Here is a 17,619-nt window from a genome sequence, read left to right on the forward strand (position 1 = left end):
TTTTTAGTTATGAGTTCGTTAAGTATCTGCGTCAGTATGTGGAGAGCAGCCTGGGGGCCGTTATCGAGGAGGAAACCGAGAGCTGTTCCAGGGGAGACGGACATGGCGTCGGGTCCGGGCAGGACACACTCGTCCACGCTGTGACTAGACGAACCAGAGAATCTGCACAGTATGTAGCTCTCCCTGTCTCTACATTGAGCTGCTTTCTGTCAATCATTTTGGATGGATGATGTGATCATGCTGTGTGATAGATATAAGCAGATGATGCAGACCTTAAAGCAGACCATGACGGTAATTGTGGAGTCGCTGCTGAACAAATTTGAGGAGGATCAGCTCAAGAAGGAGGAGACGTGCGGCACAAACCAGCGCGAACAGTCAAGCAGCCACTACACGGACAACTGCTCCGACAGCGACTCCTCTTTTAATCAGGTAATAAATAGTGCACTGTTTTTCATCTATGTGTGGGAGAAAAATACTTCCACTTAAACTAGGACTGCCCAATATTGCCTGTTAATCATCATGATAAAAAACTAAACTTCATACCACAGCCCTGTTGAATTATCTAATCTGATTGGTTAATATGTGAATAGGTGATGAATGTTCAATAACATCAACTCTGACACTAGTTCCAGCCGCAAGCCAGATCACAGGTTCATTAAATTTAACAAATTTAACGTGCTTGTTCTTATACATTATAATTTCTATAGCAGTAACTAATTTACAGGGACTTCTTTGGTGCTCCACATGATCTAAGACTAATAATACATGAATAATAATTTGCTTATTATTAGACTAATAATAAATGAATAATAATTTGCTTATTATTAGACTAATAATAAATGAAGAAGAAGAAGAAGACGTTTTATTTGTATAGCGCCTTTCCACAAGCTCAAGGACACTTAACAGATTTACATCAATACAATACAATACAATTAATACAATTAATACAATACAATACATCATGGAAGTGATAACAGGAACTAACATGTTTCCACACCGTTCCATAACATTAACTGTAACTATAAATGGTTAAAAAGTACACATCTTTTTTTAATGAGTAAAAATAATTGTAATCATTGGCAAATTGCTGTTGCATAAGAGGAATGAAATATTATGGGAAAATAATCAACTTGCTCTCAGTCTTTTCACGAGGTAATCTTTAATGGATGTGTTTTATGTGTTGAGCAGAGCTATGGCTTCATCAAACAGGAGCAGCTCCAGGTCATTTCTGAGAAGCTCGACCCAAGCAGGCCAAGAGAGGTATATATATATACTCTATATACACATTTCTACACGTGATTATTAATCTTTCTGTGCTTTTTTTCTTTATTAATATCATTGACATTGACAGGCAGAACTTGGATCAGTGAGTATTTGTGTGTGTGTGTGTGTGTGTGTGTGTGTGTGTGTGTGTAGGTCCGCTGGGAAGCCTTGCAGCTGCTCTGCTGTGCTCCTCCTTCTGATGTGCTGAGCTGTGAGAGCTGGACAGGTCTCCGCCGAAACCTCTCAGCTGCCCTCGCTGACCCAGATCCCGACCTCAGTGTGAGAACTATCAGCCTGTTTTGATTTTTTTTTTTTTTTTTTTTTTTTTTTATTCACACACCTTCCAGGATAACATTAAATAACACCCGTAACCACAGCAACGACCTTAGACAATTATCCTTTGTCCCACTTTGACCAGCTGTTGTTCAGGACTTTCTTAGGTTCTGTATACACAGTAGTGCTGTGCATGCTGGTCAGGGTAGAGTAGCCAGTCTACATATGTGTTTTTTCCCACAGAATCGGCCTATTTGTGAGCTACCGGTGTAGCTGACACCATTTTAGGTGTTTACAGACTAAACTGGTGCCAATTTTCTAAATGTTACAGGAACCACAGTCAATAAAAATAAAAAAATTAAGTACAGTTTATTTACACATTTTAAATATCTTATTCTGTACACAGTTACTTTCAACATTTTCATTAGGACGAAAGCAACTGGGTATTTAATGGCATTAAATCAGCTCTGTTAATGCGCTCTACATGGTTTACTTATTTAGACATGAGAGTCTATATTAAATAATAACTTTATTAGTTACATTATATTAGTTACATTACATTAGTCTACATTTATTAACACCTACTCCACCAATTAAAAGTGTGGACACATCTGCTCAAAGAAGGTCTTCATTTTTACTATTTTAGAAGAATAATAAAGACATAAACTTTATGAAATAACACATATAGACCATTGTTAAATCAAAATGACTTTATAACGCTGAACATTTCTAAAATTTCTCAAACATGCCAAGCTCCTGCTTCTCCTAAATTATAAATTTTAAGTTACAACTACTTAAATTAAAAAAATATATATAAATAAATAAATAAATGCAAACAAAACCTACTTATTAAACTACATTGTAACCCCTTGTTAGGTTAAGTTAGGTTCAACTTTATTGTCACTGTGCCGCCAAAACAGCTCTGACCCTGGAGGCATGGACTCCACAAGACCTCTGAAGGTGTGTTTGGTATCTGGCACCAAGACGTTAGCAGCAGATCCTTTGAGTCCTGCAAGTTGTGAGGTGGGGCCTCCATGGATTGGACTTGCTTGTCCAGCACATCCCACAGATGCTCAATCAGATTGAGATCTGGGGAATTTGAAGGCCAAATTGTCGGTGGTTTTAATGTTGTGGCTGATTGGTGTACATAGGCATTACAAAAACAAATGTCACCCATAAGCCTTTATAAAATGTCTTTAGGATGATTTGAAATATATATTCAGTCCAAACTTTTCTGGTAGCATGTATCTCTGTTACGAAAATTAGCATTTTGTCTTCAGTTCCGAGCTTTTTCACAGCTCTATGATTTACCATTTCCACCATTTCATAACAGCTTTTAAACTGCAATATGCACTCATGCCAAGGACTTTTTTTTTAAAAAAAAAATCCATTTTGCAACCTCAGAGGTGGTTTCCATGATGAGCTATAGCCTTCGTAAATTGAACGTTAACATCAGTGCATTTTGCAGCCTCATCAAGTTTGCCTGTGCGGTTCCTCTCGTACTTATATTCGGTAAAATCACTTGAGCCTTCTGCTGTCTCTAAGATGTGAAAAATGAGTTAGTCTTTTGTTTTATCGCCTCATAAAAAATATAATTCTCACTTTTTACAGTTCTGACCCCCACAGGATCATCCTTTTTCTTCATTTATTAACTGATATATTTTGCTGGTTTTGTGCAGGATAAAGTGTTGCGCTTCTTCGCGAAAACGTTTTCTACCTCTCCTCTGAATGTGACAAGGGAAATCTACACCAGCTTGGGTAATAAATGTGTGAATTTGTGTAGATTTTTTAAAATTCATTATTTTAATGAACATCTGTACATATGCGGTTCCTGTTCTCATATCCATTTTGTTTCGTAGTGAAAAGTCTGGAGAGCGACTTCCTGTATCACAAGCTGAGCTTCCCCTCTGAGTCAGCACTCGTGGATGTTAACAGGCCGGATATCACTCGGCTCCTCAAGCAAGTGTGTGGCTTCTTCTATCTTATCTGGGTATAGATTAACTGGACTGCAGCATTTAATTCCCATTTTTGACCTCTTGTTTACCCAGATGCGCTTAATGAATGACTTTCAGAAAGAAGTGACCACATTTTGGATCCGGCATCCTGAGAAGTGAGCTGTAGTTCTTCACACACAAACATGTCTGCTGTGATTTCTCCATTTATGAGGTTTTTTTCTGTCCTGTAGGTACATGGAGGAGATTATAGAGAGCACACTTGCTCTTCTATCTCTACATCCCGAACACGGCGCGTCTGCTCACGGCTCAGAGAAAGTTCTAGAGCCAGTCCACTTCCTGTCTCTGTTGGATATCAAAGCCAGTTGGTTCAAGAGGTGGATGGTGAGCCACATGCATCAGTCAACCGTAACCCTTGTGTTTAAGTTAAAATGACCCTTTTTTCACTTTACCTAGAAGTGCAACCTTAAAAATTAATAATTCACATGAAACATTATATTGTCGTTTCCATGGACATGGAAATCAGAGTTAAAAATACACATTTGCATTACAGAGTTATTTAAAAGTGATAAGTGATTTTAAAAGTGATTTTTGTCTCTGCCACATTTTCAACATCTCTTATTCACACACATCTTTCATCAGGAGGATTTCCAAACTATTTTCATAAATAGTATTTCTCCTTCTAATTATTGAGGTGAAATATAGATATATTAGACTTTATTTATTTATATATTTATCCATTCGTTCATTCATTCATTGATCTTCACTTTCTCCTGGTCACTTATCAGTGAACACTGGGTGCAATCTGGGAATATACCCTGGATGGAATGGTGGTCCATCACAGGGCACCATACACACACACCACACACACACCACTCCACCTACATGAATGTTTTCTGGGATGCCGCAGGGAACCGGAGAATCTAGAAACCCATACAAGCAGTACCCTGAACTCAGGATCGAATCAGGAACCTCTGAGCAGGCAGTGCTATCTGTTGTGTTACCATGCCAGTTATTTATTTTTGCAACATTATTGCTATAAAATCTAAATCTGAAAAGATTGCCAGGGTCAAATAAATGTCCATTACTGAATAAAAAACAGAGCATAAAGGTTAATTATTTATTCAGAAACAGATCTTCTTTCTGAGAACTGACCTGCTGCTGTAACTAATTACCTTTCGTGTTTACTGTTTACCTCCAGCATGGCTACTACAGCAGGACGGTGGTCTTGAAGCTTCTTGAGCGGAAATACAAGCCAGTGGTGAGTTGGAGAGAGTGTCAGTGCTATTAAAGTCTTAATTAACACTTAATTAACATAGTCTTATATTAACATTTATTCATTTAGCTACCATTTTTATTAGACATATTTTTGTATACACTATTTTTTAAATGATTTCTTGTTTTTATTTAATTTCACAAATTTTATTTGACAAACTATTTTTGTGTGATTTCTGCCATTTTCATTTATTCTTGTACTTGTTTTATGTGTCTTAATGTTTTACGTATGGAATGAAACAATGTGCTTATGTAGGACAATAATGAACAAAGATTCAATGATGTGCTTCAAAACAAAGCCATCCTGAAGTTGAATATTCTCCTATAACAGCATGTCTCAAAGTATTTATTCCTCTTATACCACATTTATTACATTTTATCCATTAATACTTACATTTAATGATCATTTCCTGTTATCGCTTACGTTATAGCAGCTATAGACTGTCGTTCGCTCACCAGCTTGTGATGTTACTGAGAAACCAGAAAATGCAAACTTCTCTATCCTGAAGAGTTTCCTGTGTTGGTCACAGCTCTGCCAATTATTATTACTCCCTAGTGCACTACAGTATGTTTTAGTGGTTGTTCAAATTAGTTCAACTCATGAATGCAGATCCCAGAATACATTTAAAGAGATACACTTTATGCCCATCACACTCATATGTGGTTCTTTCCCAAACTGTTGCCACAAAGTTGAAAGCACACAATTGTGTAGAATGTCTTTGTTTGCTGTAGCATTACAATTTCCCTTCACTGGAACTAACAGGCCCAACCCTGTTCCAGCATGACAATGCCCCTGTGCACAAAGCAAGCTCCATGAAGACATGGTGTGTGAAGGTTGGAGTGGAAGAACTCGAGTGTCCTGCACAGAGCCCTGACCTCAACCCCACTGAACACCTTTGGGATGAACTGGAACACCGACTGCACCTCAGACCTCCTCACCAACATCAGCGCCTGACCTCACTAATACTCTTGTAGCTGAATGATCACAGATCCAGCAAAGGGGGACTAAATCTGGAATGAGATGTTCAAAAAGCACATATGAGTGTTATGGTCAGGTGTCCGCATACTTTTGGTCATGTTGTGTATTATTGGTAATTTATCTGTTTGATTTACACCAATATGTAGCTAAATCATTACGATTTGACAATGCAGGCCTCTGCCTTCCTCTGATAGGCCACTTAATGTCACATGATACCAGCTCCAAGACATGTAAAATACCAAAGAGTTCATTTGACTGTTGTTGTCGACGATATCTGGTTTGAACAGAGCCATGAACAGCATAAACACAACAGGATGCACGTTATTCTATAAATACTTAATTGAATGAATACAATGAATAGTATAATGAATTGTTTCTGTATTATCATGGACTTATCAAGGGGTTAGAAGCATTTTGAGTATTTTGCTGGGAAAGGGATTCGAAATGTATTTACTGGAGAACCGGTAAATAGAGAACCAGTTTATGAATGCTTTATTTTCCTTTCAGATTGTTACAGCTCTTCAGCAGTGCATTTGTTACTTGGAGTCCTGTGATGCCGTCAGAGAGGGAACTTTGGAGATCACTCATGCTATGGAGCATCAACAGATTGGTATGTGTATGGATTTTAGGAAATATATATTTTTAAAAAAATTACTGAGTAACTGTGGCGTACTTCTGTAATACATTTTAGTAATTTATTCATTGTCAGGAACTAAAAATTCCGATAACCAGTAACACTGGCTGATGGCTCATAAATATAGAGTGTCTGGAGGCTCTCAATGGGATCAGCTAATGTTCCAGTCATAGAGTCTAAACCCTAAAGAGAGCCATGCAAGAGAACATAACTGAACCTTACAAAATTACTGTGTTAACAGAATAAATCACCTTATTACCATTTCCTTATATGATTGCTGGTTGTTCTAAATAGCAGCACATTCATGAATTTTCTTTATAAACACAAATATACTGGACATAGTACAGTTTTGGAGCGTTGTGTAATTTGAAGGTGAACACTATACTTTTGGCTTTCAAGAGAAAACTAAATCACTGGAAAATAAGGACACTGAGTATAAATTAACTAAATGATTGAGGCTAACGGTTTATTTAGCTTGAACATAGCTGTTGAGCCTCTTGTACTAACAATGTGAAGACATGTCTAACATATGTACAAAACTGATGTACATGCCTGAATGTGCTATTTATGCACAAACAAGCTCAAAGCAAGCTTTTTTGCTCATACGTAAGCATTTGAGGGAGATTCGGAGAAAAAAGTGGCACATAAAAAGAGTGCAGGAATTGAAAGTGAAGAAATAGAAACGTGTCACTGACATATATTCAACTGGATGTAGTTAGTTAGTTTTGTGACTTTTGTCCACCCCCCAAAGCCAGGTGCAAATTAGCCCCATGATTTGAAGTGCTAATTAGCACCAGTTTCTCACTGGCTAGTTTCACACTGTTATAGAATACTGAACATTTTCTTATCTTCTCCTCCTCATACATCACTATTTTTATCTGCCTTCTGCCTTGTGCTGAATAAGCAGTCTGGAGCTAAAGTCCCGGCTAATGGCCAGCTTTGCCTTTGTGTCCCTGTACGTGCAGTTCCTGCGTGTTCCTCCGAGGCTCAGCGCCACTCTATCATGTTCCCGTAGATAACACAGAGGCCAAGAGAGTGCAGATGGCTGTTCCACACACTGTAGTTTGTATTTTTCCACACACTGTAGTTTGGAATTTTCTGGGTTTGTAGAGTTTATATTTAAATAAGACTCCAATTTCTTTCCCTGAGAAACACACACAAGTCATAATGCATCTGAGGGATGCATTCAAAAATCTGTTTTGTGAAATTCTTCTGTGAAACTGTTAAGCACTGAAGCCAGAAATGGCAGAAGCAGAGATATGTCTACTAATTTGACATCTTTAAGCCGTGAGAGTTGTGTTGATTGTGGAAACAATGCTTACACTGACTCTGCAGCTGCTGTGTGATGGAACTTTGGTCTTGGCCTTGGTTTGGAACTGCATGACCCAGAAAGAGCTTCGTAGCCACATAATCACAAGGTCTATTTTAAAAGCCTATTTAAAGTGCCGCTAAAGGCTAAACAGGTGTCAATGGTTTTGCGACTGAAATCCTCCTTCACTGTTAATCTCCATCTTTCTTTATGGGTAGTACAAAATTATGACGAGTGTTGAGTTGGATTGATGTAAAAGTCTCATGAATTCCGATCTGCCTGTTCAGACAGAGGTCGCTTTGCTACGTATGAAATATGTATCGGATTTCAAATCAGAAATCAGAATTGAAAACGTTAGATTCATTTTTTTTTTTTTTTTTGCTGTTCACACAGGCATGCAAGTAACAAATCTTGTCACATTTGAAGAAAAACATTGGATTTGGGCCAGTTCATTCCATCTGTATGAATGTAGCCTAAATGTAACTATAAATTAATAAAAATTAATAAAAATGTGTCATTCTTAATAAATGGCACATTGTTTGGTTTGGCAAATTGCTGTGGTACAAGAGGAATAAACCACTTCAGGATGTACTGTTACAGGAAAAGAATCAACTTCGGGACAGTACCTCTGATTCGCACATCACCTCGTGCTTGAACGAGTGCATTAATGTCTGTGATTTATCTTGCAGATGGAACTACTGCCACAGCTGTGCTGCTGTAGGAAATTAATAGAAAGACAGAAGTAAATTTAATGAGCCGTACTGTTCTGTGTCCTGTGTCTTCAGGCTCTGCTCAGAGAAGCTGTTACAGCGCTAAGGAACTGGAGTACGCTCACTTCGTTCACTCGCTCTGTGTGCTCGGGAGGCTTCTGATGTACACCAATGGGAGAAAACTTTTCCCCATTAAAGTGAGGAAGAGAAGAGGTCAGTGGTTACGACGTTGGCCTACTGATCAGAAGTTCAAATCCCAAATCTCATGTGTATCCTGTCTCTTTGGATGAATGACTAAATCTGAACGTAACCATTATGGCCTTCTACACCAGAATTTCCTCATACCTTTATCTTAAAATTATCTTCAGGCTACAGAATAGAAATCTGTGCATGCTGTATATTTTAGTCAGAATTTATAATCTTTTATCTGTTCCAGATCCGGTGACTCTGAGTGACTTGGTGGTGATACTGATTAACATCATGTATCTGCACCCAAACACACACCACTCCGATTTGAATCATGCAGGTGTGTCTTACTGAATCACGTCTCGCCTCCTACCCAGTTGAAATTAACTCTAGGGTGTGTGTTTGTGGAGATAATTATATTAGTCTGAGTTTATGTTCAAGCTTTGTGGAATTATTAGCTTCACTGAAGAAGGTATTTTTATGGTCCATTGTAAGTAATAAAAATGATTCATTAGGCCTCCTTCCTCGTCTGACGCACATCTTCCTTGGTTTCCGCCTTGGTTTTTATGGCCATTTTATGCCTGTTCATTTTTATCGGTACTGCTCACCATCTTCCTCTGAATTAATCAATGCTAGTCGTTAAGCATTGGTTCATTAACCCTACCTCATGCTAATCTTTAATGAGCTGAATCAATAACACCATTGCTAGCTTGAGGAACGCTGTATTGATTTCTAAAGTCTTCCTGGGTGTCTTATCCTGTCTTAGCACTTTTCCTATTGGACGCTGCAGCATGGCACAAGTTGGTCATTAACCCAAATCCAGGATCATCCCTGTCCTGGTCAAGTGCGCATATTGGTTTCGCATCACTTAAAACTAACTGTGAAACAAAGAGGACTTCTCCAGAGGTTGTGTGGTGGTGACTAGTAACAGGGCTGAGTAGGAAAATATTACCTAAAGGCCTCCAGTAAATTTTATTTTCCACCGTATATCTTCTCAATCATGTAGAGCACAAGACAGGCCAAGTTTGTTTTAAAGGCTGTGAGCGACCTGAACCGAGCCATGGGTGCCAATACTTTAAGACTTCATCAACATACAATAGAGAGAAGATCGAGTGCGACCTTGATTAGACTTTAGTTAGATTCTATAGCTGAATCTCAATTTGAGTTGTATTGTGCAAGAAGTGTGCTAGGTAGAGTGTACAGAATCGCTATGTTATATACGACGTAGGGAGCACACACAGTGACCAAGAAGCCATGTGATGTCTGGGCTACGTAGAAGGGAGCATTTTGTTGTTGTTTTTTTAATTGAGGTAAATTACAGTGATAGAAAGTGTGCTAAATAAATAAAAAAAAAGAAACATCAAGCTAAATATATGGGGAACTTGTGATTGACATTTGAAAAGAGAAAAAAACTGATGATTTCTGTACCAAGTTCTCAGGTAGAAACAGGTTTTAGCCAAAGATTCTGTGGCTAAGAGATTCAATTCTGTGACGACTGTGTTTGATCAGTCAATGCACCATTTCTAGCTCCATCCATATCTTGGCTCCTATGGTAGCTGGAGGGCAAAAGATTAACCGAATTCAGCATGGGAATTCATTATGTTACTGCTCGCTTCCCAGTGGACATGGTGCCAAAATGCGGGCTCATGATTGTACACTGACGCATTTGATGTGTAATGTTGTGTAGACTCGCTCTCCCCCACTACTCTGGTGATGGAGGTCCTGAGGACCCTGTGTGAACGCACTGATTGCGCTGTGGAGTGTATCTACCAGATCCCCGTCGTCGAGACCCTGCTGGTCCCCATCCTCGCTCTGCTCAAAGGAAAACAGGTGAGCAAGAGGAGCAGCCACTCCTAATGGTCTTGTCTCATTGTGATATCTAGATCCATGGTTCTCAAAAAGGGGTTGGTGGTTTTATAAATATTTAAAAATGACAACATGGTGATCACTAATAACTACTCAAAGTTTGTTTTATACCACAGCGCTGTTAAATTCCTGAAGCTGATTGGTTACAGTGTGTTACTTTTTTATAACAGCAGCTCTAATTCAACAGTCAAAGGTAAAGCTGCAAGTTTTCAGGAAGAATGAAGCCTCCCTTTGCGTTTTTCTGTTTATAAATACTATGACAAGCTGTTTTTTTTTTTTTTGGCTTATTAGCTTCAAGATAAAGTGAGATAACAACTGTTTATAGCTGCTATAATGTGAGTGATAACTGTGATAACAGTAACTATAAAGGGATAAAAAGCAGGACATGTTGTTCATTAATGAATAAAAAAGAACCATTGGCAAATGAATGTAATGTTAGAGGAAGTGATTTTATAGAAAAATCATCTTCAGGGTGGTAACAGTAACTGTGCTTGATAATATCAACCTGTCGTTGATTATTTTTCTATAACAGCACGACTCCATGTGTTTTGCAAAGTTCTTTTATATACAGTATAGTGATAAATATATTTGACTGGTCACTTCAATTAAATTGGTTTCACTTAAAACCCAAAAATTGAATCAGAAGGTCAACTTGAACCTAACTGCAATGTTAATAGATCTTGAAAAAGTACTGCTATGATGATATTAATGTTTTGAATCTGGATTTTAACTGGGTTGGAGGTTTGAGGCTTAAAAAGGGGAAAAAAAGCCCTAATAGTCTCAACAAATAAATGTTATGGTAGGCTGCTAGGCAGAAGATTTTGAGCATGCTTTATTAATGTTTTTTTTTTTTTTTTTAATTGTATTGGAAGAAATGGGTTGATGTTAAATACCCTAGTGTTGAAAGCTTGGAAATTTGTGACTTTTTATTTTATTGGAAACAAATCTAGCTGTAACTGGAAAAGGCTAGTTTGGATCTTCTTAATTAAATACTTACAGCACTCAATGTACAGCATATTTGTTTTACAGTTGATACTAAAACTGTGTAATATCTACTGTAAGACAAATCTGGGTTTCAGTAACTTACAGACTCACAGTAACTTACAGTCCCACAATAACTTATGGTCCTACAGTAACCTACAGTAGCATATAGTCCATCATTGAAAAACCACTGGATCTGAGCCTCAGCTTTATATCTTTAGTTACTCCTGCTGGACTCAACAGTAGAACTATTATAAATATTAAAGCAGAGACGCAGGACATCACAGCAAAAGATTTTGCTTCTAGCCCCAAACTGTCATTCTGCATGCATTTCACAATTTACCAAAAGCCTTTTCAAATTTGTTTTTCACTTCACAGGCCAAATTAAACTCTCCAGAAAGCAGCCTGACCCACATAGCAGACACACTTGCAAGAATTGCCACCACTGAACGCGGCTTAGCGCTTTTCCTGTATGAGAGGAAGATTGTCTCTGCTGAGGGTGAAGGGTAAGGAAACCTAATTTAACTCACGATGTCTGTTGTCACGTCCACACTCAAGCCACTCAGAGACAGCGGTAATAAGATGGACGTTTTTCCTATAATTTTCCTAAATCCCCAAATCTGTTTAAACCAATAATCAGCGTCAACCTGGCATTCCTTACAAAGCTGTGTAGAAATGTAGTTTTGAGTATTTGGCACGTAATAAGTTTTTGTGTTTGGTTTCAGTATTTCAGCAGCGCATGTGATTGTGCAGTTCACTCAGGCACTGCTGGCTAAAGAGCTGCGTGCGTGTGAGGAGCTGCAGAACTCAGCCGCTGTGAAGGGGGCCTTCATTTTCGTGTGCCGTCAGATGTACAACACGTGTGAGGGGCTGCAGGTGCTCAGACCCTACAGCCTGCATGAATGCATAGCCCAGGCATGGAGAAAGGTAACCTCGTTAGTGCTCCCACTACCAGGCGCTTAGCATGTGAAGTGTTTTCTTTGCTTATCTTTTTGTTGGCTCTCTTTCAAGGCAGGGTTATTTGTATAGCACGTTTTATACAGCAGAGGTAATTCAGTGTGCCTTACATATACTTAATAATGTAAATAAAACCAGTGGAGTGTGATATGGGAAGAATGTGTGGTGGTCTGGGATGAAACCAAAAAAATTTTGGTTTGCTGCCAATAACATTCTTTGGCAGAGTGACTTTAAGAAAACCTAAATATAACTCAAAAAAATGACACGGAAATGTTTTTCTCTTCAGTGCGTAGTTGTGTAATTCACAATAGCGGAATAGCAGAAAAGTATAGCGCTGTCCTTATGCTTGTGTGAAGGGCAGCAGAGACGGAGAGATACACCTGTGTGAAATTTAATAGAGTGAGGAATTAGCCATATTTTCATTGTGAGATCAAGTGTTCAGGTGTCTTCTGGGGGTTCCGTCTCATTCTGAAGCATTTTCCTTTCAGGTGAGTTCGCTTTCAGAACGAATTCCCACTCCTGTTCCTGGAGCTCTCGCACCGTCCTCCTCCCAGGACCTTCAAAGCATGTGAGATTTTGTCTCTTCATCTTTCTCTCTTTCTGATGTTTCCATCCAACAGTTTTTTTTTTAAATTTTACTCAGATCTCTGAAACGTGGGCAGATAAAAATATGAATCAGTGTGTGTTGTTCTAGAGAGGTATTCAGAATACACATGCAGTCATGGATGTTATATTGAAATCTTCATTATACTGCATTATTAAAATTATGTGGAAATAGAATTTTGTCATAAGTCTCTATAGATGGGTTTAGGATATAAGCCTAAGAAAGCCAGACCAAAAAAATCTCTCTCTTTTATTTATTTATTGATTTATTTACATGAGCCAAATGTTATTTTATTGTTATACCACAGTGCCACTGAATGCTCGCTTCTGATTGGTCAGAAGGTGTTGATTAACTTTCTATAACAGCTTCATAATTTATAAAAAATTACAGTTTTTATTTTAATGTGCCTTCTAATACATTATTGTTTCTATAGTAACAACTGTCAAAGAGATTCTTCTGGATGCTCTGCATAAACATGTGCAATTATTGATATAGTGAAGTTCTCAGTAAGGAGATATTTACTTAGCATTTATGGAAGGAGTCTCCAGTGTCAGTGCTTTCTAACAGTCAGAGGTAAAACTGTATCTGGACATTCTGCAACACGGGAAAGTCTTTAGCACAGAAGGCTTTGCGGCTTCTCAGTAGTGTTACAAGCTGCATTTTTTTGTCTTTAAAAAAAAAAACACAGGAACTACCTTTTTTCACAAACGTTCCACAACATCAAATATAACTATGAATGCAGAAAAAGTATCATGTGTCGATCTTTAATAACATAATGCAATCATTGGTAGATTTCTGTAATATAAGTGGAATAAAACACTACAGGATGTGCTGTTATAGAAAAACAATCAGAGTCAGGGTGACCTTACATTTCCCACATTTTCCTTGTATTCATATTTTCAATCAGGTTTTCTAATGTTTTTAAATTTTGCATAAATTAGCTTGAAACAGGTTTATGCTAATTGTGAATCTGCAGAATGGCTTGGGAGGAGATGCTCTTAGACAACCTGCTGAACTTTGCAGCCACTCCCAAAGGCCTAATGCTTCTTCAACAAACCGGAGCCACTCAGGAGTGTGTTGCCTACATGTTCACCAGGTTCACCAAAAAGCTCCAGGTAGGCTTGGAGCAGTATGAAATCTTACATTATGATAACTCCATAGGTATACACTTCATGCTTATCAGTATGCCACAGTATAAAGCCTTCCAAGGGAAAAAAAAAACTTTAACAAAAGGTTTTTATACTGATCATTTCTGTGTACTTTATTTTACCTCAGTTTACATAGTTAAGCAATTTGAGTGGAGCAAAAGAGCATACTTTAAAATCCTGTCTGAATCTTATGAAATATGAATGTTATGAGTATGCTATTGCAGTTTAAGAGATTAATCCTTTATTCTTTTACATTTTTTATATGTTTTTGCCTAACTTGTTTATATGCTGGGCAGCACAGTGGCATAATGAGTAGCGTTGCTCCTCACAGCTCCAGGGTTCTGGGTCTGATCCTGAGCTCGGATCACTGTCTGTTTGGAGTTTCGCATTTTCTCCCTGTGTTTGCGTGGGTTACCTCCAGGTTCTCTGGTTTCCTCCCACTGTCCAAAAACATGCTGATAGCTGGATTGCCTACGCTAAATTGCTCATATGTGTGAATGTGTCTATGTATGACGTCCCATCTGGCGTGAATTCTTCCACCTTATGCCCAGTGTTTTGGGGATTGGCTCCGGATCCACTGTGACCCTGACCAGGATTAATAAGTTACTGAAGATGAATGAATGATGTTTATATGCTCTATTTGTATTCATTTTATGCTGTGGTCTTTTTATGCTTTTTTTTTTTTTTTTTTACTTTATCTAACCTGGTTTAAAATCTTGTCGTGTATATTTCATATTTCAATGGACTTCCCAAATCAGGAAATATCTATCTATTTATTTATTTATTTATTTATTTATTTATTACACTTCACTGTTTATATTGTTATAGCATAGCATTGTGATACAAAACAGCATAACTATATAAATGTTAAGATTTCCTTTTCACCCCTTATCAGAGGTCTTTATCACTGCCATATCTGTAAATCATTATATTGTACACATAGTTCCAGCTTTTATCACAGTTACATGTCCTCCAACTATTTTTTTTTTCCAGACTGCATCATGCTGCACTGCCTGAAATTCATGCAGAAAAAGCGATTACTCCTTCTTACCAGGCAACGCAATAGCCTAAAGCCAAAACAGCTTTCATTTCTCTTTCTGTCCTTATATATCTCTTCTCCTTTTCTCCATCAGGTGAGCAGGTGTGAGAAGTTTGGCTATGGGGTGATGGTGACCCAGGTTGCAGCTACAGCCCCAGGCATTGTCGCTCTGCGCAGCTCTGGTAAGTTACTCAGAGTCTGCGAAGACAGCAGATTTTAAATATTTTTATTTTCATTCCTTCTCTCTATCCTTTCTGTGTATTCTGTAATAAAACTGAGATGTCATTTTGTTCAGCAGTTGTTTTTATTTTATTAATATATTTGCGTTAAGGGTGAAAAATGAATCATATGTTAAACCAGTATCGTGTTTTTTTTTTTTTTTAATATATCAGAGAATTTGCTTTCTATGTGCTAGAACTACTAGGAAATATGAGGGTGACTCAAAAGAAAACTGACAGAAATTAGCATTTAATCAAATTTTTGATTAAATCCAGACACTCATTAAGTGCCAGAACACTTGCATTAAAGAAATGGAGATTACGTAGAAAATTTATACAATTTTGCGACACCTATGTGCAATAAACAATGCAAAATAAAAAAAAAAAACAGATTTTATTTGACTTATCCTCATATTTAATTCTAAAATACCACAGCGCTTTTGAATGCTTGATTCTGAGTCAGAGGTTTTTGATTAATTTTCTATAACATTAGCTATGGCAGTAAGGCAAATCACAGGTTTATGTATGTGAATGCACATGTTTAAATACGGTGTTGTTTCTATAGTAACAGCTCATTCACAGAGACTTGTATGGTGGACACTCTACAAGTGCTAAACCTAATAACTGATTTTAAAATGTGAGTCTCCAGGAGCCTCCAGTGTCAGCACTTTGAAACAGTATGTTTTCTGCCAAGTCTTCAGGACAAAGGAGTTTTTAAATTCTCTGAAACATGACAAGCTGTTGTCTTATTAACTTCATAAAAGAGAAAAAAGAGAGACAAGTGAGGGTTTGAGGGCATTATTAACTCTGATACCAATTTCTAGTAGCGGATCAGTGCATCCCTAGTTTCCATGCAGTCTTGGGTCTATTGAAGTTGCTTATCTGTAAATGTTCCTCACAGGTTTTATCCAGGCCATAGTGGTGGAGTTGTGGTCAGCACTCGAGTGTGGCAGAGAGGACGTGAGAGTCGTCCATCCCAAATCCATCCCAGTGGAGCCTATCGATAGGAGCTGCCTCAAAGTAATGTCTTTTTATACTTCTCTCTCTCTTTCTCTGTGTTAAACTAGATACACTTTATGGCCAAAAGTTTGTGGACACCTGACCATCTCATCCATATGAGCTGTTTGAATGTCCCATTCCAGATTTAGTTCCCATTTGCTGTTATAATAATCACCACACTTCTGGGAAGGCTTTCCACCACATTTTGGAGAGTGGCTGTAGAGATTTGTGTTTATTCAGCCACAGAAACCACAATGAGGTAAGACACTTGTTGGTGAGGAGGTCTGGGGTGCAGTCAGTGTTCCAGTTCATCCCAAAGGTGTTCAGTGGGGTTGAGGTCAGGGCTTTGTGCAGGACACTCAAGTTCTTCCACTCTAACGTTGGCAAGCCATGTGTTCATGGTGCTCGCTTTGTGCACAGGAGCATCGTCATGCTGGAACAGGTTTGGTCCTGTTAGTTCCAGTGACGGGAAATTGTTAATGCTACAGCATATAAAGATATTCTATACAATTGTGTGCTTCCAACTTTGTGGCAACAGTTTGGGGAAGAATTACATATGAGTGTGATGATCAGGTGTCCACATACTTTTGGCAATATAGTGTATTTTTGGAAAGCGTAGCAGTAAAACACCCGATTCTAGTGTACAATTAGCGTCATGCGTAACTGCATATTTGGATCAAAAGTGTGAAAGGTTTAACTTCCTGTTGATTCATTGTTTGTACTTGTATGGGCTATCTGTGTATATACAAAATGACATGTAGAGAAGTAGCCCCTTTGTGTGTGAAAGAGACTATATTTTAAAGATGCATGGTTGAAAGACTGCTCTTATTCATTAGTGTGAAATATAAATACTGCATCACAGCAGTGCATCATGATGTAAGCAGCACGAGTTAAATGGGTCTTTGATATTCCAGCTGTTCTTTTCAGAAGCAGGGAGTGACCTGTTTTTGAACTCTGTGTGTGTGTGTGTGTGTGTGTGTATCTGCTTTGTAGTCCTTCCTAACACTCGTGAACCTGTTGTCCTCCCCACATGCTGTGTTGGAGCTGTTGGGACATCAAGTCTTGCCCAACAAGACAGAGTACAGCCTGAGAGAAATGCCCACCTCCATTACTGTGAGTGTCTCAGTGTCACACACATACACACACACACACACACTTAGTGCACAAGATAGACTGCTCTCACTCTGACGGACAGGCCTCCATCAGGGCTTTAGATTTGGCAATAA

The 17,619-nt window shown here is 38.3% G+C and overlaps 1 protein-coding gene across 2 annotated transcripts in view; it reads left to right on the forward strand.

Annotated features, from left to right (window-relative positions):
• tbc1d32 (TBC1 domain family, member 32) overlaps window positions 1-17,619 on the forward strand; it is a 50,576-nt gene that overhangs the window by 3,730 nt on the left and 29,227 nt on the right. For both annotated transcript variants that reach the window (XM_034313747.2, XM_034313746.2), the window contains exons 3-22: window positions 8-169; window positions 252-429; window positions 1,189-1,260; window positions 1,417-1,542; window positions 3,216-3,294; window positions 3,396-3,499; window positions 3,585-3,646; window positions 3,722-3,872; window positions 4,690-4,749; window positions 6,250-6,352; window positions 8,471-8,608; window positions 8,832-8,921; window positions 10,269-10,411; window positions 11,807-11,934; window positions 12,154-12,355; window positions 12,874-12,953; window positions 13,966-14,104; window positions 15,271-15,358; window positions 16,296-16,414; window positions 17,387-17,506. In XM_034313747.2, coding sequence (XP_034169638.2) covers window positions 8-169; window positions 252-429; window positions 1,189-1,260; window positions 1,417-1,542; window positions 3,216-3,294; window positions 3,396-3,499; window positions 3,585-3,646; window positions 3,722-3,872; window positions 4,690-4,749; window positions 6,250-6,352; window positions 8,471-8,608; window positions 8,832-8,921; window positions 10,269-10,411; window positions 11,807-11,934; window positions 12,154-12,355; window positions 12,874-12,953; window positions 13,966-14,104; window positions 15,271-15,358; window positions 16,296-16,414; window positions 17,387-17,506 — 2,344 coding nt within the window. The remainder of the gene's footprint in view (window positions 1-7; window positions 170-251; window positions 430-1,188; window positions 1,261-1,416; window positions 1,543-3,215; window positions 3,295-3,395; window positions 3,500-3,584; window positions 3,647-3,721; window positions 3,873-4,689; window positions 4,750-6,249; window positions 6,353-8,470; window positions 8,609-8,831; window positions 8,922-10,268; window positions 10,412-11,806; window positions 11,935-12,153; window positions 12,356-12,873; window positions 12,954-13,965; window positions 14,105-15,270; window positions 15,359-16,295; window positions 16,415-17,386; window positions 17,507-17,619) is intronic.

The sequence above is a fragment of the Pangasianodon hypophthalmus genome, chromosome 19, assembly GCF_027358585.1.
Source record: "Pangasianodon hypophthalmus isolate fPanHyp1 chromosome 19, fPanHyp1.pri, whole genome shotgun sequence".
NCBI lineage: Eukaryota > Metazoa > Chordata > Actinopteri > Siluriformes > Pangasiidae > Pangasianodon > Pangasianodon hypophthalmus.